Genomic DNA, 24,033 nt, shown 5'->3' with positions numbered 1-24,033 from the left:
GATTGTTGGAGATGAGGTTTCTTCCCATTGATACTCTCTAGGCTGACTCCAACAGTTGGATCGTGCTTTACACCAAAGATTCTTACGCCCACCTGCGCACCACACTTAAAATACAATAAGGTCGTCAACTGAATTAAAGTTGGGCGGCAGATTTCTCAAAAAGCTATAAAAGAAAGGAAATTGCAGTGACATCATTGGCCCATGCAAAAATTTGATGGTAACATTTATACAAATTAAATTGTGGGAGGAATAGAACTTATGCGTTATCGACACGGCAGTGACATCATTGGCCCATGCAAAAAATTTAAAGGGGCCGCCTACATTGGGAAATCTTGGGAAAGACTCGACTTTGGTTATTTGATAGTCAAGCTGCACTTCTACAGGCTGCAATGGATGCCAGTAGCTCATCCCATGGAGCCGCCGCTGCTGCCTCTTCGTCTTCATCGCAGAGCTCAAACCGCTGGAAGTACGAGGTGTTCCTGAGCTTTAGAGGTGAAGACACCCGCAAAACCTTCACAGACCACCTCTTCCTTGCGTTACGCAATGCCGGAATTAAAACGTTTATAGACAACCAGCTCAAAAGGGGGGAAAACATACCGAGGGAACTTGACCAAGAAATCGAAGGGACGAGAATCGCCGTCATCATCTTCTCGAAGAGGTACGCGGACTCCCGATGGTGCCTGAGGGAGCTGTCGAAGATCATGAGGTGCCGAAAAGATCAAGAGGGGAAAATAGTGTGTCCAATATTCTACGACGTTGACCCTTCTCAAGTCAGGAAACAGAATGGTAGTTTTTCGAAAGCATTTCAGAAGCACAAAAGGAATGAAGATCCAAATGAGGTCAAGCAGTGGAGAGAGGATCTTAAGGCTTCTGCGGATTTGGCCGGCTGGAACCTCAAAACCACGGCCGACGGGTATACTTTTTGTTTACTTCAAATTTCATTCACCATATTTTACTAATGGACCAAAATTAAGATATTATCATTAAGGCATTGAATCTGATTTTATATGGTAGAAGAAAAATTGGATGTCCCTAAACTATGATAGAACTGTAATTTTGGTCACTACATAAAACTTTATTAGAATTGGTATATGAATTTTATAAATGGTAGAGCATTTGCTGCAAATGATTTGCATATGAATTTCCGTCAAAATTAACGAAGTGAAACGCAGGGTATGTGCTTTGTTTTTATGGGTGTGTGAAGGACAAATGTTCCACACTTCATCAAATTAAAATACCAATTGTAATAGATTCTTAATTATATTACCGAAAGTTACAATTGCATAATAGTCCAATCACCAATGATCTAATAATCAAAGATTAGATACGTGGTTGACTTGAGCTCAATTAATCCAATTTATTCAAATCTGTTTCAATATGTAAATATCTAGGCATTATGAATAAGGCATTTAGTATGGCTCTCGTAATTTGGAATTTCTACTCATAGGTGTGAAGGAGTGTTTATCGAGAAAATTGTTGGGGACGTCCAGGGACTATTGAAAACCACAGACTTAGAAGCCAAGCACTCAGTTGGAATGGCTTTTCGCATGCAAGAATTCAGTACTAAATACTTAGACGTTGGAGGTTCACCTGATGTTCAAATAATTGGAATTTGGGGTATGGGCGGTATAGGTAAAACAACGCTTGCCAGAGCCATTTGTAGCAATTATCAGCACAATTTTAGTCGTCAATGTTTCCTTGAAGATGTGAGGAGTAAAAAGAAAGAGATGGTTAGTCTGCAAGAACAACTTCTTCGAGATATTTTGAAACGGCCTGACATTAAGGTAAGCAATGTTGCCGAAGGGACCAAGGAGATAGAGAAAAGACTTGGAAGCATGAAGGTACTCATTGTAGTTGATGACATAGATGATGCAGACCAGTTAGATGAGTTGGCGATAGAACACAAATCGTTTGGTTCAAGGAGTAGGATTATTATAACAACAAGAGATGAACAAGTGTTGAATATAATGAAGGTGGATAAAAGATATAAGGCACAAGAAATGACTAATGAAGAAGCTCTTGAGCTTCTTAGTTGGCACGCCTTTGGAAATCCTTGTCCCGACGAAGAATATATTAAACTCACAAGAGATGTTGTTGACTATTGTGGAGGATTGCCCCTAGCTCTGAAAGTTGTTGGTCGTTTGTTGGCTACAAAAAAGAGTAAAACCATATGGGCAAGTACATTGGATAAATTGAGAAATATTCCATATCAAAAAATTCATGAAACACTTAAATTAAGCTACGATGGACTAAGTGATGATCATGTGAAGGATGTGTTCCTTGACATATCTTGTTTCTTTGTTGGATGGAGTAAAAATACTTTCACGGCAATATTGGATGGTTATAGTCATTTTTCTATAGAAGCAGAAATTAACACACTCTACGATCGATGTCTCTTATATATTGATGAAGAGGGAATATTGAGGATGCATGATTTGATTCGAGATATGGGAAGAGAAATTGTGCGGGCAAAATCTCTTCAAGAACTGGGAAAAAGTAGTCGATTGTGGTATAGCGAAGATGCAAAAAGCGTGCTAAGGAACAAATCTGTAAGTACTTCTACAATAAAAAGATGTTAATGTTAAGTACATGTAAAGAAAGAGAATTATATATGCATATCGGCATATATATAATGCATGCCGTACATAAGTATATTTGAAGAAAAAGAAGAAAAGAAAAGGCTTTCATCCCCTGTAAATTGAAAGAGAAAATACATAATTATGTTGTATGCCCTGCCTTTCTATTAGTTCATTCATCCAATTCACGGCTCTGCTTCCTGTGAATATTATCCTTTTCTTGTTTTTTTTTTTTTTTTTTTTTTAATCTCTAACAGGGAACAAAAGCAGTTGAAGGACTACAATTAATTTTGCCAGAAGATTGTGACGAGCAAAGCTTCAGTACAGAAGCGTTTAAGAAGATGCGGTGTCTGAAATTTCTCATGCTGGAAAATGTAAAGCTGACTGGAAGCTACAAACATCTTTCCAAGGAGTTAAGATTGTTGATTTGGGATGGATTTCCTCTTGAAGCCATACCAGCAGATTTTGATCAACGAAACCTAGTTTATTTAGGCCTGAGCTACAGCAAGATCGTACGAGTTTGGGAGGATTCGGACCTGGTACGATATAATTATCAATATCCTTGTAAATATCAACATCAGTCATCGTCATTCATTCTCTCTTTTATTTATTTGGATTTTTATTATTGTTTTCTCTTTTTGAGTACAGTTGCCTAAGAAGTTGAAGCATCTCATTCTTGTAGACTGCCATGACCTGACTGAATTACCAGACTTTTCAAAACTCCCACTTCTCGAGGCATTGATCCTCAGTGGCTGTAATGGTTTGTGTGGGGGTTACCATTTTTTAGCACAACTGAAGGTGATTGAGGCATTAGAACTCAGCGACTGCAATATAACAGATGGTGCCGTTCTCGAAATAATTGGGAGTCTATCTTCTTTAACAATTTTAGATCTAGGTGGGAATGGTTTTAATAGGCTACCCATTCTCAGTGGCCTTTCTCAGCTTCAGTTTTTATATCTAAATCGATGCACAAACCTTCAGGCAATCCCAGATTTGCCGAACACTTTGATTGAATTGAGAGCGAATTACTGCACTGCACTGGAAATAATGTCCGACTTTTCAGAGATGTCGAAAATGTGGAAATTGGAACTGAAAGACTGCCACAAACTCAAAGATATTCCAAACTTGGAGAACTCAATGGACAACATGGGTTCAATTCATATGGATGGGTGTACCAGTCTCACTGATACTTTTAAGGAGAACCTCCAAACGGTATGGTACTCTCTCTCTCTCTCCTCTCTCTCTCTCTCTCTCTCTCTCTCTCTCTCTCTCTCTCTCTACTTTTTGTATTGTTGCTTATACTAACTTTGCACCCCATGGTGTAGAAAAATGCATTTGGTGGAATTTTTTTCTCTGGAAATGATATTCCTAACTGGTTAGCCTATGTCGTGAGAGAGGATGAAACTGTCAAATTTGAAGTGCCGCCAAGTATTGATTATATAGGAGGGTTGGCTTTGGGCATCGTTTATTCTTCGGACAACTCCGACTGCATTGGGCCTCTAACTATTGATGTTGTTAACTGTACCCAGCGAACTAAGTTTCGCATCTGGCCTATGGAGGCCACCGTAACTGCTTCCCATGAATATTATCTTTGGTTGGGAAATCTTTCAAACAAGAAGCTCAATCTGAAAGGCGGCGACATGGTTCTTGTAAAAGCAGAATTTTATGGACGAGATAATAGAATTAAGGTGAACAAAACAGGAGTGGATATTGTAAAATGGGATTTGTTTGATGGTTATACTAATTGGGAGGACTACGAGACCATGTCATATGAGTCTGATGAAGACACTAATGACGATACACAGTTGAGCATATGCCACGTTTTCCTCTGCTACAAGACCCCCGAGGCATGGCCGTGGTGCATTGAAGGCTCTGAGTCCGATCCGCTCCCTAAGTTCTTCACCTCCGCTCTCAAAGCTTGCAAGAACGACATCACCGCTAAGGTCCGTTTTCCAGCTCAATTCGTCGGCGTTTCTAATTGCTTTTCTTACTGTTTCTTATTTCCTGGAGCTACTGAGTTCTGGTGTTGAGCTGAGTTCACTTCGTTACTCTTTTTTTTTTTTGGTTTTGATAGACGTTGCTGACAGTAATTGAAGGACGCGAAGGAACTGAGTTTTCCGACGGCGATGTGTTGATTTTCCCACAAATGATCAAATACAGGTAAATTCGCATTGATTTCTTGAGGTTTTTGTTATGTAGTTGCTTTAATTTTAATCCGAATTTATAGGATTTAGATAATTAACCAGTGAGTAGTTAATTTTAATTCGATTCATAACGATGAACTGAAACCGCTGTTGAGTATTTCTTAACAATACAATAGTAATAAGAATAAGTATATTAAGCAAGCTTGAGAGGTAAGCAAGAGAACAACAATGTCGCACTAGAGTAATCTGAAGCAATAACTTATAACTATTCAAGATGGCACATAAAAGCTTTACTTGGTGGATGAAAAAAGTTCAAATGGTGGTTTGATTATGGAATACTGAGAGTGTTGTCTTACCTATAGCTACATTGAAGAGTACCATGTAAAATTGCTTACGAGACTAAAACATGAGCCGACCCACGTTCCCACCCGAGTGCTATTCAAAAGCTGTGTCATATACTATTAAAACTAAGTCGTATACTATTGAAACGAATTATTTCCTTACTACAACCAACACTTCCAATATCAAAAGAGAAAGACATAACAGTATACGACGCATTAGCAGAAAAGTGCCACATTACATACCATCAAATGACAGCAACTAACTCTTGATATCAACTGCTTGAGGAAAAAACCTTGCCTGATGCAAAACAACAATTAAATCGAAAAGTATGTAAGTTTTAGTTACATTGTAACTGACTGTGTATGTAAAAATGCTTCAGACCTAACTTACCATATTTGAAACTAAACGAAAATCGAGATGGATTCCGTTTCAGGAGACATTCAGAGATCCCATATTTGAGACTCTACATTAAAATCATTTCCAATGAAATTTTCTCTGCATTTGAAACTACTTTATCTCATCCTCACTAAATCTGCCAACACTGCATATTCTCTCGAAGAGTTCTCACCCAGCCGTGTACTCCATCACAATGGCCAGATGAGGTGGTGTGAGCAGAACCAGCAAGAAAGACACCGCACTCCTCTCAGGTCTTAAACACAAACCTCTATCAATTATCTCAAATAAGCCACTCTAAAGACTATTTCCACTTCACGGTAAAAACAAAGTGCAGGAAGTATAGCTCTTATTTTTAGCAGTTTAAGCACACCAGAGGCCAAATTTAGCGTGTTCTATCTACATCCACCCACCCTCAGCCGATACTTGTACAAAATTCAAACAGAACTTGCCACATTCATTCTTAAAATACAAAATGAAAATAGTTTATGATCACTGACCTCCTGGAATCAAACGATATTCATCTATCTGTGGTTCATGATTTCCCTTTGAACATGTTCTTCTATCTGCATCACCAAAAATAAAAATATTTTTTAAAAATATAAAGTTTAAAGGATGAGAAATAAAGAAAATTCAGAACCAAAGCATCCAAGACTCACCCACCAAGATAATCAAGACATCCAGGACTCAGCCACCACCCAGGTAGGTAGCAAACACACACCTAAAGGCTAAAAAGGATAGGGTCTTCATCAAATTAGCTATGGTCAACCTAAACCAAAATCAAGTGACAAATAAACAAAGGTATGTATAAATCATTTTCTTAGTCTGCTTTCCGATGTTAACATGTAAAGAATGAATTAGAGTCATTCGATCTTTCCGTGAAACCCAGCCCAAAACGTGTGAGAGCTGCACCCTGGGCCCAAATGCAGCAGCCCAACCCAGTTGTTAAGCATGGCCCACACTAACACACACAATGGCAAACTGTAATTAATTCATAATCGAGGGCCCATTCCATAACCAACATGAATTTACTGACCTAAATAGATAATTACATATGTATTAGCTTCTGAAATTAGCTCTAGAAATTGAATTTAATGGCTCAGTTTACGACTAATTCCTTGCATGTAAATCCCTTTTTGTGATTCTGACATTGTTTTTGTTTGTTGATCAAAGGGGCTTGAAAGAGTCGGATGTGGACAGCTTTGTTGATGATGTCCTTGTGAATAACAAACCATGGCCTTCTGGAGTGCAAGAGCCGTTGACTGGCTCCCATGTATTTGTATGTGCACATGGTAGTCGAGAGGAATGGCATCATGATAGTGCACGTGTTCTCATTGATAAGTTCGAAGAGGAGGCTGAGCTGCGAGGATTGGCAAATCAGGTATTTGTTACTGCTTGCTATCACACTGGAGGCCACAATGGAAAATTGATTATCTACAGCCCAGGTTCAGATGGAAGCATAACAGGCCATTGGTAATATCCGGATCATAACAATTTAAAATTTTGTCGCATTGCGATCGATGAAGGAGTTTGAATATTATGTATTATTAATTGCAGGTATGGCGACATCCTTCCTAGTGATGTGCCAGAATTGCTTGATCAGCATATTGGGAAGGGAAAGATTATAGAACGACTTTGGAGGTTTGTACGTTTTTGGTTTTGCCTACTATCTTTGGATGAAAATTTCACTGGACGGAAGCTTGTGTTGTCATATTTTTCAATTGCTGATTATGTCTAGTCTTGCATGATAGATTTATTGATATAGAGTCACATTAATGTGGAGGAACTTTTGTGGAGAAAGCATAAAAGAATTGGATATAACTGCATTACCATGTACATGTTTCTGATTTGTAATGTTGTTGTGATTTGTTTATTAAGCTTGCTCATACATGTTCTTACTCAATTGCTATTGACGAAACTTGAGTTGAATTCTTTAAATAGATGAACACGAAATTCAATTTCATTCCTTATAGGGGCCAAATTGGAGCATCTTCTGATGAAGCTGAAGAAATTAATGACCGGGAGCTTCCAAATGGAGAAGAAAATAAGAAAATCGAGGAGAAGCCACAAGAAAATGGCAATCAGATTTTCCAAGAAAACGACGATCAGATTCAGAATAATGAGAACTTTTCAGGCTGTTGCATAGTGTGCTAATAGTGCCAGGAAGGATTTAATTAACTGTTGAATGGTTTTATCGTGATTGGGATTTCTTATGAGACTGCTTGCTAAATGTTGATGTGGTATTTTCTAAGCTCCTGTGTTTGTTTTCGATTTGCCTGCTGGATTTATAATTCAACCGTCAATTCTGTGAAAATTTATGGTAATTTTTGTGAAATAAATCTCAACTTTGTTGTTTATGAATTTCGAAAGAGAGAAAACGGCATTGTTGTCCTCATTGTTTGTTCACTAAACGAGATAAATGACTGTGTGCTAACATCTTAATCTGCTTGAAATATTTTTCAGATATACAACATTATTGTCACAAATTTTATTTTCATTCTTGAATAGTTTTTTTTTTTTCCTTCTTCTTATTGTGGTTCTCAAACTCAATCTCATGTGGTAATAATTCAATTATATATGTTAACTCAATTTATTTTTGTTGCAATTGGCCCTTTACTATAGTGGTGGAAAGGAGTTAAGCTCTTGCATGACAGCGTTGGCTCGAATCTCATTGATGGCTAATTTAATATTTAATCTAACAAAATCTATTTTTTGACCAAAAAAGAATTATTTTTCTGTTAAATATAGAGGCATAGAAAGAATTTTGTACATCCACCTCCTTTTTCTCATTTTTAAAGTTGTGGGATGGATTTTAAATTTATCATCTATACTTAACAGAAAAATAGATGAAGTGGGGGAAAAGGATATAGAAAAAGGGGTTTTTAGATCCAGGTCCAAAAACATAGATGGCTTTTAGGAGTGAATCCAGTTATCTATTTACATGTTTTTATTTCTTTTATACTTATTTTATATTTTCTAAAAAATATTAAAAAATAAATTAAAATCTTCTAATATTATGCATTTTCCAACTCCAAAAAAATCTAATTAATACCTTATAACAAAAAAACTAATATACTAACACAAATCCATCTGTAAAACATTCTACCCTAACTCAAGTAACAAATATATGAATGTATATTATACCTATGAGCGAGATATGAAACCTAACTAAAATGTAGGAAAAAGAATATACCTACAAGTAAGACACATCAACCTGTTACAGGTTGATTATAAAAGCGAATTTATCATTTAGGTAGATAAATATAATTAACCTGTGATATAGGTTGATTATAAAAATTAAAAATAAAGTCTATAAATGGGGTTTAAAGCAAGAGGAAGAAGAAGAAATAACAAAAAAAGAAATAAAAAGAAATAAATAAAAAAACAATTAGGAAGAAATTTGATTTTTATAATAAATTTTATTATTGAAGAGATAATTATTAATAATTAAATAATTAAATTTAAGAAATTAGACTTATTTTAATAAATTTAACTATTCTTACTATTGGTTTAAAAAATTGAACGTATATCAAGTTTCCCTAAATATAGTCATGCAATAGCAAGTTTGAAGATCATATAAAGCAAATAAAATGTTTAATAACGAAAATGAAGATAATGACAAATTCAGGAAACATCAATGTAATTAACCCTATTTATTTTTTATATGTACAAAATATTAAAGGCATTTCTATCTGAAAGCCAAGCCGCACAGCCTGCTGCACTCCCTCTAGTCTCCCAACACTAGTACCAATTATCAATGGATACCATCAGCTCCGCCCATGGAACCGCCGTCGCAGCCTCTTCATCTTCCCTATGCCACTCAAATCGCTGGAAGTACGAGGTGTTCCTGAGCTTTAGAGGCGACAACACACGCACTACCTTCACTGACCACCTCTCCATTGCGTTACACAATGCCGGAATCCACACGCTCATAGACTGGGAAAACATACAGAGTGAACTTGACCAAGAAATCAAAGGGTCAAGGAATACCTTCGTCTGTCTTCTTAAAGAGGTACGTGGAGTCTGGATGGTGCCTGAGGAGCTGGCCAAGATCATGAGGTGCCAAGAAGATCAAGAGGGGAAAGTAGTCTATCCAATATTGTACAACGTCGACCCTTCTCAAGTAAGGAAATAGTGGTATATTTGGAAATGCATTTTGGAAGCATGAAAGGGATGAAGATCCAAATGAGGTCGAGCAGTGAAGAAAGGATCTTAAGGCTTCTGCAGTTTTGGGTGGCCGGAATCTTAACAAACGAAGTCGATTCATGTTTTATCGCCAATTCATCTAATTGGTCAGCACCATCTATGCCATCAACAACGACAAGCAACTTCATGCTTCCAAGTCTTTTCTCTATCTCTTTGGTTCCTTCGCAACACCGCTCACATTAATGTCCAGCCGTTTGAAAACACCTCGAAGAAGTTGTTATTGCAGAGCAACGATACTTTTCTTTTTTACTCCTCACCTTTTCAAGGTAACATTGACCACTAAAGCAACGATGATATTCTCTACAGAGAGCTCTCGCAAGTGTTGTTTCACCTATACTGCACATACCCCAAATTCCAATTATTTGAACATCAAGCAAATCTCCAACATCTAAGCATTCAGTACCGAACTATTGCACAAGAAAATCCATTCCAACTGAGCACTTGGCTTGTTTTAAGTCTGTTGTTATCAGTAGTCCTCTGATGTCCTAGCAATTTCCTCAATAAACAACCCTTCACGCCTGGCAATTAAATTTCAAAATTATGCAAAAGTAAGATTGATCATGCAACTGCAAGATTCATATGAACTAAATGCCTCATTCATCATGACCAGATATTTTCTGAGCAAAGAAGATTTGAGTAAATTATAAGTGAGTAAATTTGAGCATAAAAAAAATGTAAAAAAGGGGTTGAAGAAGGAAGTATACCCGTCCGCCGGAAAGAAGCCTTAAGATCTTTTCTCCACTGCTTGTTCGTTTGGATTTTCATCGCTTTCATGCTTCCGAACTTCCCCAAAACCACCACTCTGTTTCCTCACAACGGCATAGAATATTGGACAGACTATTTTGCCCTCTTGATCTTCTCCGCACCTCATGATCTAGGCCAGCTCCCTCAAGCACCACTGGGACTCCGCGTACCCATTGGAGAAGACGACGATGGCGATTCTGGACCCTTCGATTTATCGGTCAAGTTCGCTCTGTATATTATCCCCCTTCTGAGCTGGTAGTCTCTAAACGTGTTGCTTCCGGCATAGCTTAACGCATTGGAGAGGTTGTCTGTGTAGTTAGTGCGTGTGTCGTTGCCTCTAAAGCTCAGGAACACCTCGTACTTCCAGCGGTTTGAGCGGCACAGGGAAGACGAAGAGGCTGCGACGGCGGTTCCATGGGCGGAGCTGCTGGTATCCATCGATTACCAATTGGTGCAGCTGGCTTCCAAGAAAAGAAAGTCAAAACTCTGATCATTTCAGTGAGCGGCACGTGTAATTTAGAAACTAAAAGGTTAACGACTTAACGCGGTGTAATTTGAGAAATTTTTAGTTGTGATAGGAACACGGTACATCACGTGTTTTTATGTAAGTGATGAAAATTTTTAATTTTTAAGTTATTAACCTTTTAACACACATAAGGGTTTAGGTTAATAACGAGCGACGGTTACACTGAAAAATCTCTCGTATAATTGGGTAGTTACTGGGTTTGGTTTTTCTATTAATTACACGTGTTAAATTCTGATTAATCATATCATTGGGTCAGTAATTTGGATACTCGAAGGACGTCGCAGTTCAGTAAGTCAATGGTATCGCTACACAAACGTGTGAATAACGAGCGGGTGCAATTCTAACAATTTAATGGGCTTTGATGGGTCATAAGACCCATGTCCAATTTGGTTACTTGCAGTGTTTGAGCCCATAAGTTATATTGGGCCATGTATAACCCAATCGTGTAAATGTTTTCATTTTTGTTCTCTCGTAAAGACCTTGAAAACTTTCACGTCTCAATTTTGTTATAATTTTTTGACTTTCTAACTTCCAAATTCCAATGCGTATTTTAGCCTATTGGGAGTTTAATTTTCCGTCTTTTGTAAAGATAGGTTGTTGGATATGAGGTCTCTTCCCATTTGATACTCTCTAGACTGACCCCAACAGTTGGATCGTGCTTTACACCGAAAATTCTTACGTCCACCAGCAGGGGCGGTTGGACCGACCTTAAAATAAGTTGGGCGGCAGATTTCTCAAAAACTACAAAAGAAAGGTAATTGCATTGTAAAATATTTAAATTTGATGGTAACAATTATACAAATTAAACTGTGGGGGAATAGCACTCACGCGTTATCGACACGGCAGTGACATCATTGGCCCGTGCAAAATATTTAAAAGGGCCACCTACACTGGGGAAACTTGGGAATGACTTGACTCTGGTTATTTGAAAGCCAAGCTGCACTTCTACAGGCTGCAATGGATACCAGCAGCTCCTCCCATGAAGCTGGCTCTGCCGCCTCTTCGTCTTCCTCGCAGAGCTCAAACCGCTGGAAGTACGAGGTGTTCCTGAGCTTTAGAGGCGAAGACACCCGCAACACCTTCACAAACCACCTCTTCATTGCGTTACGCAATGCCGGAATTAACACTTTTATAGACAACCAGCTCACAAGGGGGAAAATCATACAGAGTGAACTTGACCAAGAAATCTAAGGGTCGAGAATTGCCATCATCGTCTTCTCGAAGGGGTACGCGGAGTCCCGGTGGTGCCTGGGGGAGCTGTCGAAGATCATGAGGTGCCTAAAAGAACAAGAGGAGAAAATAGTCTGTCCAATATTCTACGACGTTGTCCCTTCTCAAGTCAGGAAACAGAAAGGTAGTTTTGGGGAAGCATTTCAGAAGCATGAAAGGGATGAAGATCCAAATGAGGTCAAGCAGTGGAGAGAGGATCTTAAGGCTTCTGCAGATTTGGGCGGCTGGAATCTCAAAACCACGGCCGACAGGTATACTTTTTTGTTTACTTCAATTTTCATATCACCATATTTCACTAATCAACCAAGATTAAGATATTATAATTAAGGCATTGAATCTGATTTTATATGTGATAAGAAAAATTGGATCGTTGATCTCTGAACTGTGATAGAGCTGTAATTTTGGTCCCTACATAAAAATTTATTACAATTGGTATATGAATTTATAAAAGGTAGAGCATTTGCATAAGAATTTCCGTTGAAATTAAGAAAGTGAAACGCAGGGTACGTGCTTTATTTTTTATGGGTGTGTGAAGGACAAATGCTCCACACTTTATCAAATTAAAATACCAATTGTAATGGATTCTTAATTATATTACTGGAAGCTACAATTGCATAATAGTCCAATCACCAATGATCTAATGTATTCACATTATAATCAACGATTAGATACGTGGTTGAATTGAGCTCAATTAATCCAGTTTATTCAAATATGTTTCAATATGTAAATATCTAGTCATTATGAATAAGCCATTTAGTATGGCTCTCGTAATTTGGAATTTCTACTCGTAGGTGTGAAGGAGTGTTTATCGAGAAAATTGTTGGGGACGTCAAGGGACTATTGAAAACCATAGATTTAAAAGAAGCCAAGCACTCAGTTGGAATGGCTTTTCATGTGCAAGAATTCAGTACTAAATACTTAGACGTTGGAGGTTCACCTGATGTTCAAATAATTGGAATTTGGGGTATGGGCGGTGTAGGTAAAACAACGCTTGCCAGAGCCGTTTGTAGCAATTATCAACATAGTTTTAGTCGTCAATGTTACCTTGAAGATGTGAGGAGTAAAAAGAAAGAGATGGTTAGTTTGCAAGAACAATTTCTTCGAGATATTTTAAAACAGTCTGACATTAAGGTAAGCAGTGTTGCCAAAGGGACCAAAGAAATCAAGAAAAGACTTGGGAGCATGAAGGTACTTGTCGTGGTTGATGACATAGATGATGCAGACCAATTAGATGAATTGGCAATAGAACATGAATCGTTTGGTCCAGGAAGCAGAATTATCATAACAACAAGAGATGAACATGTGTTGAATATACAAAAGGTGGATAAAAAATGTAAGGCACAAACAATGACAGAGAAAGAAGCTTTTGAGCTCCTTAGTTGGCATGCCTTTGGAAATGATTATCCCGATAAAGAATATATTGAATTGGCAAGAGATATTGTTGATTATTGTGGAGGATTGCCCCTAGCTCTGAAAGTTGTTGGCCGTTTGTTGGCTAAGAAAAAGAGTAAAACCATATGGGAAAGTACATTGGATAAATTGAGAAATATTGCAGACAGAAAAATTCATGAAACGCTTAAATTAAGTTACGATGGATTACGTGATGATCATGAAAAGGGTGTGTTCCTTGACATATCTAATTTTTTTATTGGAGAGCATAAAAGTGCGGTCATGGCAATATTGGATGGTTGTTATCGTTTTTCTGTAGAAGCAGAAATTACCACACTCTGCGATCGATGTCTCTTATATATTGATGAAGCGGAAAATTTGAGGATGCATGATTTGATTCGAGATATGGGAAGAGAAATTGTGCGGGCAGAATCTCCTGTGGAATTGGGAAAACGTAGTCGATTGTGATATAGTAAAGATGCAAAAAGCGTACTCCGGAACAAATCGATAGGTACTTTTGCAATAAAAAATGTTATGTTAAGTACATGTAAAGAAAGAAGTATACACGCAAATCCGCATATATATAATGTATGCCGTACATAGTATATTTGAAGAAAAATAAGAAAAGAAAAGGTTTTCATCCACTGTAAATTGAAAGAGAAAATACATAATTATGTTGTATGCCCTACCTTTCTTGTAGTTCATTCATCCAATTCATGGCTCTGCTTCGTGTGAATATTATCCTTTTTTTGTTTTTTTGTTTTTTTTTAATCTCTAACAGGGAACAGAAGCAGTTGAAGGGCTAAACTTAATTTTGCCAGAACATTCTGATGACAAGCAAAGCTTCAGTACGGAAGCATTTAAGAAGATGTGGCGACTGAGAATTCTCTGGCTGGGAAATATAAAGCTGACTGGAAGCTACAAACATCTTTCCAAGGAGTTAAGATTGTTGTATTGGAAAGGATTTCCTCTTGAAGCCATACCAGCAGATTTTGATCAACGAAACCTAGTTTATTTAGGCCTAAGCTACAGCAAGATCGTACGAGTTTGGGAGGATTCGGAGCTGGTACAATGTAATTATCAATGTCCTTGTAAATATGAACATCAGTCATCGTCATGCATTCTCTCTTTTCTTTATTTGGATTTTTATTATTGTTATCTCTTTTTGAGTAACAGTTGCCTAAGAAGTTGAAGTATCTCGTTCTTAGACACTGCCATAACCTGACTGAATTACCAGACTTTTCAAAACTCCCACATCTCAAGGCATTGAACCTCACAGGCAGTAAGGGTTGGTGTGGGGGTTACCATTTTTTAGCACAACTGAAGATGATTGAGTCATTAGATCTCAGCGACTGCAATATAACAGATGGTGCCGTTCTCGAAATAATTGGGAGTCTATCTTCTTTAACAAAATTAGGTCTAGATTGGAATGGTTTTAATAGGCTACCCATTCTCAGTGGCCTTTCTCAGCTTCGGTTTTTATTTCTAAATCATTGCACAAACCTTCAGGCAATCCCAGATTTGCCGACGAGTTTGATTGAATTGGAAGCGAATTACTGCACTGCACTGGAAATAATGTCCGACTTTTCAGAGATGTCGAAAATGAGGAAATTGGAACTGAAAGACTGCCGCAAACTCAAAGATATTCCAAACTTGGAGAACTCAATGGACTACATGCATTCAATTCATATGGAAGGGTGTACCAGTCTCACTGATACTTTTAAGGAGAACCTCCAAACGGTATGGTACTCTCTCTCTCTCTCTCTCTCTGCTTTTTGTATTGTTGCTTATACTAACTTTGCTCCCCATGGTGTAGAAAAATGCATTTGGTGGAATTTTTCTCTCTGGAAATGATATTCCTAACCGGTTAGCCTATGTCGCAAGAGAGGATGAAATTATCCAATTTGAAGTGCCGCCAAGTGTTGATTATGTAGGAGGGTTGGCTTTGGGCATCGTTTATTCTTCGGACAACTCCGACTCTACTGAGCTTCTAACCATTTATGTTGGTAATCATACCCAGCGAAATTATTTTCGCATCTGGGCAATGACAGCCACCGTAACTGCTTCCCATGAATATTATCTTTGGTTGGGAAATCTTTCAAACAAGAAGCTCAATCTGAAACGCGACGACATGGTTCTTGTAAAAGCAAAATTTTGTGGGGTGGGGTGGGGTGGGGTGGGTTTGTGGTGGGGGTTCGTTTGGGTGAATCTTTTGATTCGTGATATTTTTAGTTAGGTTGTGTTATGGGTTTTCGCAAATTTCTATCGTGTTTATGCGTGCATTTTTTTTGTTATAGATTTGAAAGAACATAGCATTACAGGGTGTTGAGGGTTTGCTGGCGGGGGAAAGTAGTAGCATTAAGATTTTGCAGGTGAGATATTAGGGTGAGAGAAAAACGGGACAAAGAGCATCGAAGACACATTTGGGATTAGGGGTAGCAAAATAGGGGAAAAGAATATGACAGAGGAGTGGACTCTTAATTTTTTTCTTGACTGGTTTGGGATTTTGCTTGCCTTTGGGGTCGTCATTGGCGTCAAGCCATTTGGTGTCAAGTGGTGTTTGTTTTTTCATAACTTTTATTACTAATTTTCATGTCATTTGCGATTTTGTGTCCTGGGATTTCTGAATTTTATCGTTCATTGTCGGGTTTTAAAACTTTTTTTGTCTTCATATGTTTGTTTAATATGTTGTGTTTGTGCTGGGACGCGGTTTTGCAAGTTCTCTTTCCATTGGGACCACTACATTTTACAAGTGATGAGGGTGAGGTTTAGATACTCAAAACACTCCATTTTTTTCCAAATATGTGCGTTTGGTTCTCTTTGGTTTTAAATGTTTAAAATTAAATGGTTATTTTGATAAAATGGTTTATTAGTTTATCTTATGTGTTGTGATCAGGAATTCAATTGAATTGGGTAAAATGCTTTATCAATTTACGTTATAGGGAATTTTGTGTATTATGGTCTGTGAGTTTTATTGCTCATCGTTTGTTCTTTTTTCTTTGTTTGCCGGTTTCTTTTGTAGGGGATCACTATAAATTGTTTGAGGGTAAGATTTAGATAATAAAATTCGAAACAAGGCATTACTTTTCCTTTTGGAAACTAATTTAAAAGCTCTGCATAGATAGTTAACTGTGTTGAAATGTCTTGATAAAACATAAACCTTTTGTTATATGTGAATGTTCATTCCTTACTACAAACATAATAGGCATAGGGGTCTAAAAAATTAAAACCCACTGACACATGACATCAGAAATTCAAACCAATTTCTATTGTTACCATTACCTTCTTTCATTCAGATCATCAGCATGTAGTTCAAATCTAGATCAAACCTAGATGAAATTCAGGTGACATTATTTATTGTCATTGTTTCAATAATTTACATTGTTTTAGCACCCAGGTTTACAGTATGAGCTGAAGATCCAAGATCATTTTGGCCGAGACTCAGATATTGAAGACACTGATTTTGCTCCTTATTTTGTAGTTTAATGTCCAACTTTTTACATATTTTATACACTTATAACACCCGCAGCAACGCGCGGGCACTATGACTAGTGCTTACTATTTTTTAAATATTGAACTTTTTGGATGTATATAATTTGTGTATTCTTCTACTGCTATTTTTGCATTTTATCATTCTTTTATTATTCATACAAGTATAATTTTTTTTTAAGTTTAAATAGACACTTATTTACAAGATATATAATAAATTTACATAAATCCGCTTAGGCCGCCTAGTCGCCTAGGCGCTAGGCTCCTACTTACCGCCCGACTAGCACCTAACAATTTTTAGAACTTTAAGTAGAAAGGTGGAAGTGAGGAAAAGCAGCTGAAAGAAACCAGAGAGTCGTGTGCCAGGAAGGGTGCCTTACGGAAGCTGTCAAGCTTGATTGGGAACTGGGAGCAAAGCGATGTTCTGACAGCTGCTGCCGTGGTTGGAGCAGTGGCAACAATGGTTGTGGCCTATAGCTTTTATAGAAGGTCAAGCTGAAACGTACTCTAATCCATGTCAGGTTTTGCCACGGGTGTCGAGGCCCTATTTTCTTTTTCATTTTTTATTGGTAGAAAGATGTTATAACGTCACTTAAATAATCCTCCGGACCATACTCATATGAAAGGAGAAATCGAATAAACTGTTGAATGGTTTTATCTTGATTGGGATTTCGTATGAGACTGCTTGCTAAATGTTGATGTGGTATGTCCTAAGTTCTTGTGATTGTTTTCGATTTGCCCGCTCAACTTATAATTCAACTGCTAATTCTGTCAAAAATTATGATAAATTTGTGAAAAAAATCTTAATTTTGTTGTTTATGAATTTCGAAAGAGAGAACGTCATTGTTGTTCTCGTCGTTTGTTCAATAAACGAGATACACGACTATGTGCTAACATCTTAATCTGCTTGAACTATTTTTTAGATATACGGCATTGTTGTCACGAATTTTACCTTCATTCTAGAGTAGTTTTTCTTTTATTCTTATTGTGGTTCTCAAACTCAATCTCATGTAGTACTTCAATTATATCTGTTAACTCCATTTATTTTTCTGTTAAATATAGAGGACATTGCAATTTTGGACATCCACCTCTTTTTTTTCCCATTTTTTAGGTTGTGAGATGAATTTTAAATTTATCATCTCTGCTTAACAGAAAAATAGATGAAGTCGACAACAAGGATATAAAAAACAGTCATGCTATAGCGAGTTTGAAGATCATATAAAACAAATAAAATGTTTAAAAACAAAAATGAAGATAAATGACAAATTCAGGGAACATCGATGTAATTAACCCTATTTATTTTCTATATGTACAAAATATTAAAGGCATTTCTATGATACTTATGTTGACAAAATTTTACTTACTCTATATGCTGATTTGTTCACTTTACCACCTAAACTTTTATCATGTGTCTCGCTTTACGTTATTCTTTTAACTTTGTTAGCATGAAAGGGATGAAGATCCAGATGAGGTTGAGCAGTGGAGAAAGGATCTTAAGGCTTCTGCAGATTTGGGTGGCCGGAATCTTAAAACCACAGCGGACAGGTATTTTAATTCTTCCTCTAAATTTAATTCCAACGTCTTGTATTAGCTTCTAAGACTCACTAATCCACCAAAAATAAGGAGATTATGATCAGACTTTGATTTCATACGTTTATAGGAAAAAACTTTTGAGCATTGGTAATGCGTGAAGGACCCATATACTAATTCTAATGGATTTCTAATTGTATATGGTATGGTTCTTGCATACTGGGACCAAAATATTAGCATGTCTTTTTGTCTTTTAATGAATACAAAGATGTGTTTAAAATAAAGAGCAGTAGATCTGGACTAGGAGACGACAACTTTTCAATGTGTCGGAATACAACTCGGTACATCAAGTATCATCATACAAGTGGTTGATTTTTTTTTTTTCAAGTATCCAATCATTAGTGTGATGACACTTAGTATATCAAGCTGTGTTTTCGACATACTAAAAAATCTATATAATAAATGTGAAAAAATATATCATAATAATGTGATATCGAACTCGTGTAATACCTCTCACATATCTCTTCGCCTTAACCTCTGTACTTCAGTTCATTTTCCTCCAACCTGATATCTAAGTCACACATCCTTATTGTCTATGTCACATTTGTCACATTTGTCACAGTCAAGTTTCAGAATCGCCAAAGTAATGTGTTTCGCTTTCTAATAAGACATTGGTAATTCAATTATTGTGATGGCTTTTGGCCTTAGTGGCCACCAAAAGGGCACTTTCTCGAAGCCCCAATTGTATCGTTGTGTTGTATTCGTCTTTTTATCGCCCGTTTACCTTTCTTTTTCTCCGACAACATTTTCTTATCCTTCATAGAATCTATGAAATAAATAAAAGTCACATATCTTCCATTTTCTTGCAGAATTGTACTTGATTAATTTAGTTAGAACAGTGTGTATGTGTTTTATGTCCATGCACATCTTGAAAATATTCTCTTTATCAAATCTTAGAATCGATGATATAAATAGACTTTTTTTTTTATTGTATATAGCTAATTTAATTAAAACAATATGTTTAGCATGAAATTTTGACTCAATAATTTAGTTTACATTAATTAAAAGATTGCTCAAATACATGTGTATTTTCCACCGAGGATTGGTTGAGTTGTAAGGTCTATGTTTGAGTTCCATTGTAAGCAACCATTTTTTTGTGCAAGATCTGTAAAAACAAAAAAAGGACTAAGACTCCTTGTGTAAGTTCTCGAGGATACTTGTGGTAGGCCTTGGCCTTGATGGATTAGCTTTCCTTTCCCCTAAACTTTTAAAAATCAAATATATAAATCAGTTATTTAGTAGTCACTTATATTACGATTTAATAGCATTTATTTTAACTTGTAAGTGAAGAATTTTTTTCAGTGTGGTGCGAACACTGAACATGACTCGATACACCAAGTGTCATAATAAAATAATTTAATTTTTTTTTTAAAGTTTCCAACCAATTGTATTTTTACAACGTGTTTCTAGTAAATTGAAAAATCTCTCATAAATGAGAAGTCTTAAATTTAATTCTCGTCAAAGTAAATTCGAACCAAATTATTATGATTGTCTCATATTGAAGCTTAACTCACTCTCTCCACCACTTAATGTACATAATATCATATTATTAAAAAAATCTATTTATTTAGTAATTATTTTATTTTATTATAATCTAAACTACCTATCAACGAAACTCTCTTAATCAACCGAATAAGAGTGAAAAGACTCTAAACTACCTATCAACGAAACTCTTTTAATCAATCAAATAAGAGTGAAAAGACCAAATTAACTTAAATAAATTAATAAATTAATAAATTAAAAGTTATGCATAATATAGTAAATTGCACACAAAATACTTTTAATTTTTTTTCCAAAGTCTTATAACTAAGTAATCATATCAGTTACCTTGTAAACTTTTAGTTAAAGAAATATTTATTCAGACTTAGTAGTGAAAGATATGAACAGTTTCATTCAGCGATGAAAAATCATTTGAAGATCATAAAGAAAAAAAATTTAGAAATCATTTTATTTTTTCTTATTATAAATTTTTACGGTTGCTAGTATAAATAAGGGAAAAGGAAGTAGAAAGGAAGATAAACAAAGGAAACACACTATTCTCTGACAGAGACTAGTTTATCTCTGGATCCAGAAGACAAGACAGTAATATTCCACACGCGGAGGAGGCCAACAAATTAATCTCAACTGAACTCACTTCCCACCCGCCCACCGCCACCGTCGCCGCCACCAAGTTCCCAAATCTCCACCTGGATCCTCTCAGTTTCATCCGCCTCTGCCTTGCTCAACTCTATCTGCTTGCTATTCTACTGATTTCCTCTCTCTCCCCAATTCCCAATAATAAATCTAATCCACTCCCACTGATAGAGCTCTCATCAGTGACCATTTTTATATTGTAGGGTTGTTGGTGGTTGACTCTGGGTTTTTATTCTTTGCCCCCCAAACAAAAGGCACATCCTAGATTTGTAGGATCCTCAACCGTGATCCTGGGGATGGGTCTGTTTTCCGAAACCTACAGTACCAAGCATGTCCTTTTATTATAGAAATAGAAAGTCTTCATCTTCCTCCCTCTTCAATCATACAAAGTCTCCTTATTTTATTACTTTCTTTCCATTTTTTATCCAGACCAAAGCTTCCATCTTTATCTCAAATGTAGTCCTACAAATAAAGGGTACCCTTTGTTTTGGTTAATTAGTCAGTGTATGTTGTTCTGGTTTTAGAATTTTAGAGAGAGAAAATTATGGGATCTGGTAATGGGGTTTATTCAGTTGCGGATTTCGATTTGGACGCCAAGTGGCTGATCGATCCAAAACATCTTTTTGTTGGTCCGAGGATTGGGGAAGGCGCGCATGCCAAAGTGTACGAAGGAAAGTAAGTCAACCTCAGTACAACCTCTGTGTTTGTTTTGTCTTAGATTCTGAATTTCTGGTTTCTCAAGTCTACGAATTTACAATTATCTCTTAGATCTTGTTAAACATAAATGCAAGATTGAGTTGGGTTTTAGCAGAACTAATCAAAGATCAAAACTTGCTTTGGTGTTGTGCGATTCTTGTGTTTATGATGCGGAATATGTGTTTTTCGTGTCGAGTTACAACGATGATGTTCTGTTCTGTTCTGTTGTGTTCTTAATCTGTTCGTTTGTTGTGTTTTGTTTGTTCTAGATATAAGAATCAAAATGTTGCTGTAAAAATTGTTCATAGAGGAGAAACCCCAGAGCAGATTGCCAAGAGAGAAGCGCGGTTTGCGAGGGAAGTGGCAATGATGTCGAAAGTGCAGCACAAAAACTTAGTGAAGGTTGTTGTCTAATTTTCGATATGTATTTGTGATTACTAAATAGGCGTATTTGCGATATCTGATGGGGGATTTTAAACTTTGTATTACCAGTTCATTGGTGCCTGCAAAGAACCTGTCATGGTCATAGTGACTGAGCTTCTTCTAGGTGGAACTTTGCGCAAATACTTGTTCAGTATGCGGCCAAGGTGTTTGGACACGTGCGTGGCAGTTGGGTTTGCGCTTGATATTGCTCGTGCTATGGAGTGCTTACACTCCCACGGTATCATTCACCGTGACCTGAAACCTGGTATGTGGTTTAGTTCATTGTTTAACATAAGGGTTGACCAATGAACGAAGTCACTTAGCTCGACATTAGGAGAGTCAAGGTGGGAACGCCTACATAGAAGAACCAAGAAGGATTAAAGTGAAGTCTATCTGTGAGCATGTCTCAAATATGCAAATCCGAAGGATTGTTGTTTAGCATTAGGTAGCTGATAGTTTAGTATTCAGCATGATTGAAGACTTCCGTAGCAGAATAACTTCCGGAACACAAAACGAATTGCTTTAGTTCACATAACTGTCATTTCTGGATGGAACTATTGTTAGGGCGAAGCTTATTTCCGAAAACAGGGTTTGTTCCACAATCTTACACTTTTGTCCTGTCCTTTCCCCAGAGAATTTGATCTTGACTGCCGACCAAAAAACAGTCAAACTTGCGGACTTTGGCTTAGCAAGAGAAGAGTCATTGACAGAGATGATGACCGCTGAAACTGGGACATACCGGTGGATGGCTCCTGAGGTACGTAACGGTACTTAAATTGGTCTTGAAAATTTGTTTTCTCATATGTCTTGTGAGTGTGTTTGATATCAGCAAATTAATTTTCCACCTTTGTATTTGGTGGCAGCTTTACAGCACAGTTACATTACGACACGGTGAAAAGAAGCATTACAATCATAAGGTGGACGCTTACAGCTTTGCAATTGTATTGTGGGAACTCATCCATAACAAGCTACCTTTCGAAGGCATGTCAAATTTACAAGCAGCGTATGCAGCTGCTTTTAAGGTAACAAAATACCACAACAGTCTTATTCATAACTCGGTGCTGTTTAGTTTTTAAGCATCGTAATTTGAGGTTATACGAATTGTTTCAGAATGTGAGGCCGAGTGCAGAAAGCCTCCCCGAGGATTTGGCGTTGATTGTAACTTCATGTTGGAAGGAGGATCCCAATGACCGGCCCAACTTCACCCAAATTATACAGATGCTGCTGCATTACCTCTCTACTATTTCGGCACCAGCACCCGCTATCCCCCAACGGATATTCAAATCTGAGAACGCTGTACTCCCACCAGAGTCGCCTGGTACTAGTTCTTTGATGGCTACTCACGACGACTCAGGTGAAACCCCTAAACCCAACACGGACATGGAAGATAAACCTAAAGTTTTTTTCTCCTGCTTTAGCCAGTGTTATTGATCCTGCAAGCTGTAATCTTCACCCTTCAAATGTTTATTAACTTACTCTCTTAGGAAAGCTCAATAAGGCACGCCCCGAAATATTAGTAAACAACTACTCGTAGGGAAAAAAAGATAATTTTTCATTTAGCGGCCTACGGTCTGATGTTACCGTTGAAATTCGGATAGTCGCTAGGTTTAGTTTGGTCTGATTGAGATCAAATAGAAAGGAATTTTTAGAGTTGTGGAGTTGGGGTTGCTGTGATGAGTTGACATTGTAAAAATAAGGGGTTCATCCAAAAGCCTTCGCTCCTGTTCAATAAAATCTCTTTTGAGCTTCTCGTAATCTTGATCTCGACGACCATCGATGTCGAGTTCAAACTCTGTAACAAATAATGTACGCGGTCTTCCTTCTGGACTGTGAAGATGTCCACAGATACCCGTTAGGTCCGGTAAACAAAGTTCGCAAACCGAAAGTTATGGAAAAAAAAATGAAAAAAAAGAAAGCACTCAAAAACGCCGTTGCCGGGGATCGAACCCGGGTCACCCGCGTGACAGGCGGGAATACTTACCACTATACTACAACGACAATTGATGTTAATTAAATTATATATGTTATTATATTTACCAAGCTACCCGATCTGACTACTTTGTGCCCAAGACAAGCAGTCGAGTCACATCAATATTGAGGGGCAAAATCGAGAATCCACAAAAGTCTCCAAAACGTTTCTATATGTAGCTTG

The 24,033-nt window shown here is 37.2% G+C and overlaps 3 protein-coding genes, 1 non-coding gene and 2 pseudogenes across 7 annotated transcripts; 4 read left to right on the top strand and 2 right to left on the bottom strand.

Moving 5' to 3' along the window:
- Window positions 1-279: 279 nt before the first annotated feature.
- On the top strand, window positions 280-7,824 carry LOC137740947 (TMV resistance protein N). The gene is made up of 9 exons (XM_088699863.1): window positions 280-913; window positions 1,448-2,549; window positions 2,834-3,115; window positions 3,225-3,788; window positions 3,902-4,519; window positions 4,651-4,736; window positions 6,629-6,928; window positions 7,013-7,096; window positions 7,429-7,824. The coding sequence occupies exons 1-9, from the start codon at window positions 390-392 to the stop codon at window positions 7,607-7,609; spliced, it is 3,741 nt and encodes a 1,246-aa protein (XP_088555989.1). The 5' UTR covers window positions 280-389; the 3' UTR covers window positions 7,610-7,824.
- LOC137740233 (serine/threonine-protein kinase STY13-like) lies at window positions 6,629-23,636 on the top strand. Of its 4 annotated transcripts, none has more exons than XM_088699866.1 (6): window positions 6,629-6,734; window positions 21,728-21,860; window positions 21,951-22,146; window positions 22,514-22,638; window positions 22,745-22,903; window positions 22,992-23,636. In XM_088699866.1, the coding sequence occupies exons 1-6, from the start codon at window positions 6,727-6,729 to the stop codon at window positions 23,310-23,312; spliced, it is 942 nt and encodes a 313-aa protein (XP_088555992.1). In that variant the 5' UTR covers window positions 6,629-6,726; the 3' UTR covers window positions 23,313-23,636. The 4 variants fall into 4 exon arrangements, with proteins under 4 accessions (XP_088555992.1, XP_088555993.1, XP_068336178.2 ...); XM_088699867.1 differs by lacking the exon at window positions 6,629-6,734 and adding an exon at window positions 18,498-18,584; XM_068480077.2 differs by lacking the exon at window positions 6,629-6,734 and adding an exon at window positions 20,627-21,437.
- LOC148693988 (disease resistance protein RUN1-like) lies at window positions 9,158-10,186 on the top strand (annotated as a pseudogene).
- LOC148693987 (disease resistance protein RUN1-like) lies at window positions 10,174-10,882 on the bottom strand (annotated as a pseudogene).
- LOC137739259 (disease resistance protein RPV1-like) lies at window positions 11,840-14,221 on the top strand. Its single transcript, XM_088699865.1, has 2 exons — window positions 11,840-12,412; window positions 12,953-14,221. The coding sequence occupies exons 1-2, from the start codon at window positions 12,201-12,203 to the stop codon at window positions 14,016-14,018; spliced, it is 1,278 nt and encodes a 425-aa protein (XP_088555991.1). The 5' UTR covers window positions 11,840-12,200; the 3' UTR covers window positions 14,019-14,221.
- A 171-nt stretch (window positions 23,637-23,807) lies between the features above and the next one.
- TRNAD-GUC (transfer RNA aspartic acid (anticodon GUC)) lies at window positions 23,808-23,879 on the bottom strand. Its single transcript has one exon. It is a non-coding gene; the product is annotated as a tRNA-Asp (tRNA).
- Window positions 23,880-24,033: the final 154 nt, after the last annotated feature.

Source organism: Pyrus communis, chromosome 9 (genome assembly GCF_041283825.1).
Source record: "Pyrus communis isolate YQ-2024b chromosome 9, ASM4128382v1, whole genome shotgun sequence".
Classification (NCBI taxonomy): Eukaryota; Viridiplantae; Streptophyta; class Magnoliopsida; order Rosales; family Rosaceae; genus Pyrus; species Pyrus communis.
Note: the sequence above shows the minus strand (reverse complement) of the source record. Positions and strands in the feature narration are given on the sequence as shown.

What these genes read in the sequence shown, in the direction of transcription:
- LOC137740947 (XM_088699863.1), top strand. Translation starts at nt 390, where the DNA reads ATGGATGCCAGTAGCTCATCCCATGGAGCCGCCGCTGCTGCCTCTTCG. An exon ending in GGAAGCATAACAGGCCATTG is followed by an intron (nt 6,929 to 7,012) that starts GTAATATCCGGA and finishes TATTAATTGCAG; the next exon opens with GTATGGCGACATCCTTCCTA. An exon ending in ATTATAGAACGACTTTGGAG is followed by an intron (nt 7,097 to 7,428) that starts GTTTGTACGTTT and finishes CATTCCTTATAG; the next exon opens with GGGCCAAATTGGAGCATCTT.
- LOC137739259 (XM_088699865.1), top strand. Translation starts at nt 12,201, where the DNA reads ATGAGGTGCCTAAAAGAACAAGAGGAGAAAATAGTCTGTCCAATATTC. An exon ending in CTCAAAACCACGGCCGACAG is followed by an intron (nt 12,413 to 12,952) that starts GTATACTTTTTT and finishes TTCTACTCGTAG; the next exon opens with GTGTGAAGGAGTGTTTATCG.
- LOC137740233 (XM_068480077.2), top strand. Translation starts at nt 21,307, where the DNA reads ATGGGATCTGGTAATGGGGTTTATTCAGTTGCGGATTTCGATTTGGAC. An exon ending in GCCAAAGTGTACGAAGGAAA is followed by an intron (nt 21,438 to 21,727) that starts GTAAGTCAACCT and finishes TGTTTGTTCTAG; the next exon opens with ATATAAGAATCAAAATGTTG. An exon ending in ACCGGTGGATGGCTCCTGAG is followed by an intron (nt 22,639 to 22,744) that starts GTACGTAACGGT and finishes ATTTGGTGGCAG; the next exon opens with CTTTACAGCACAGTTACATT.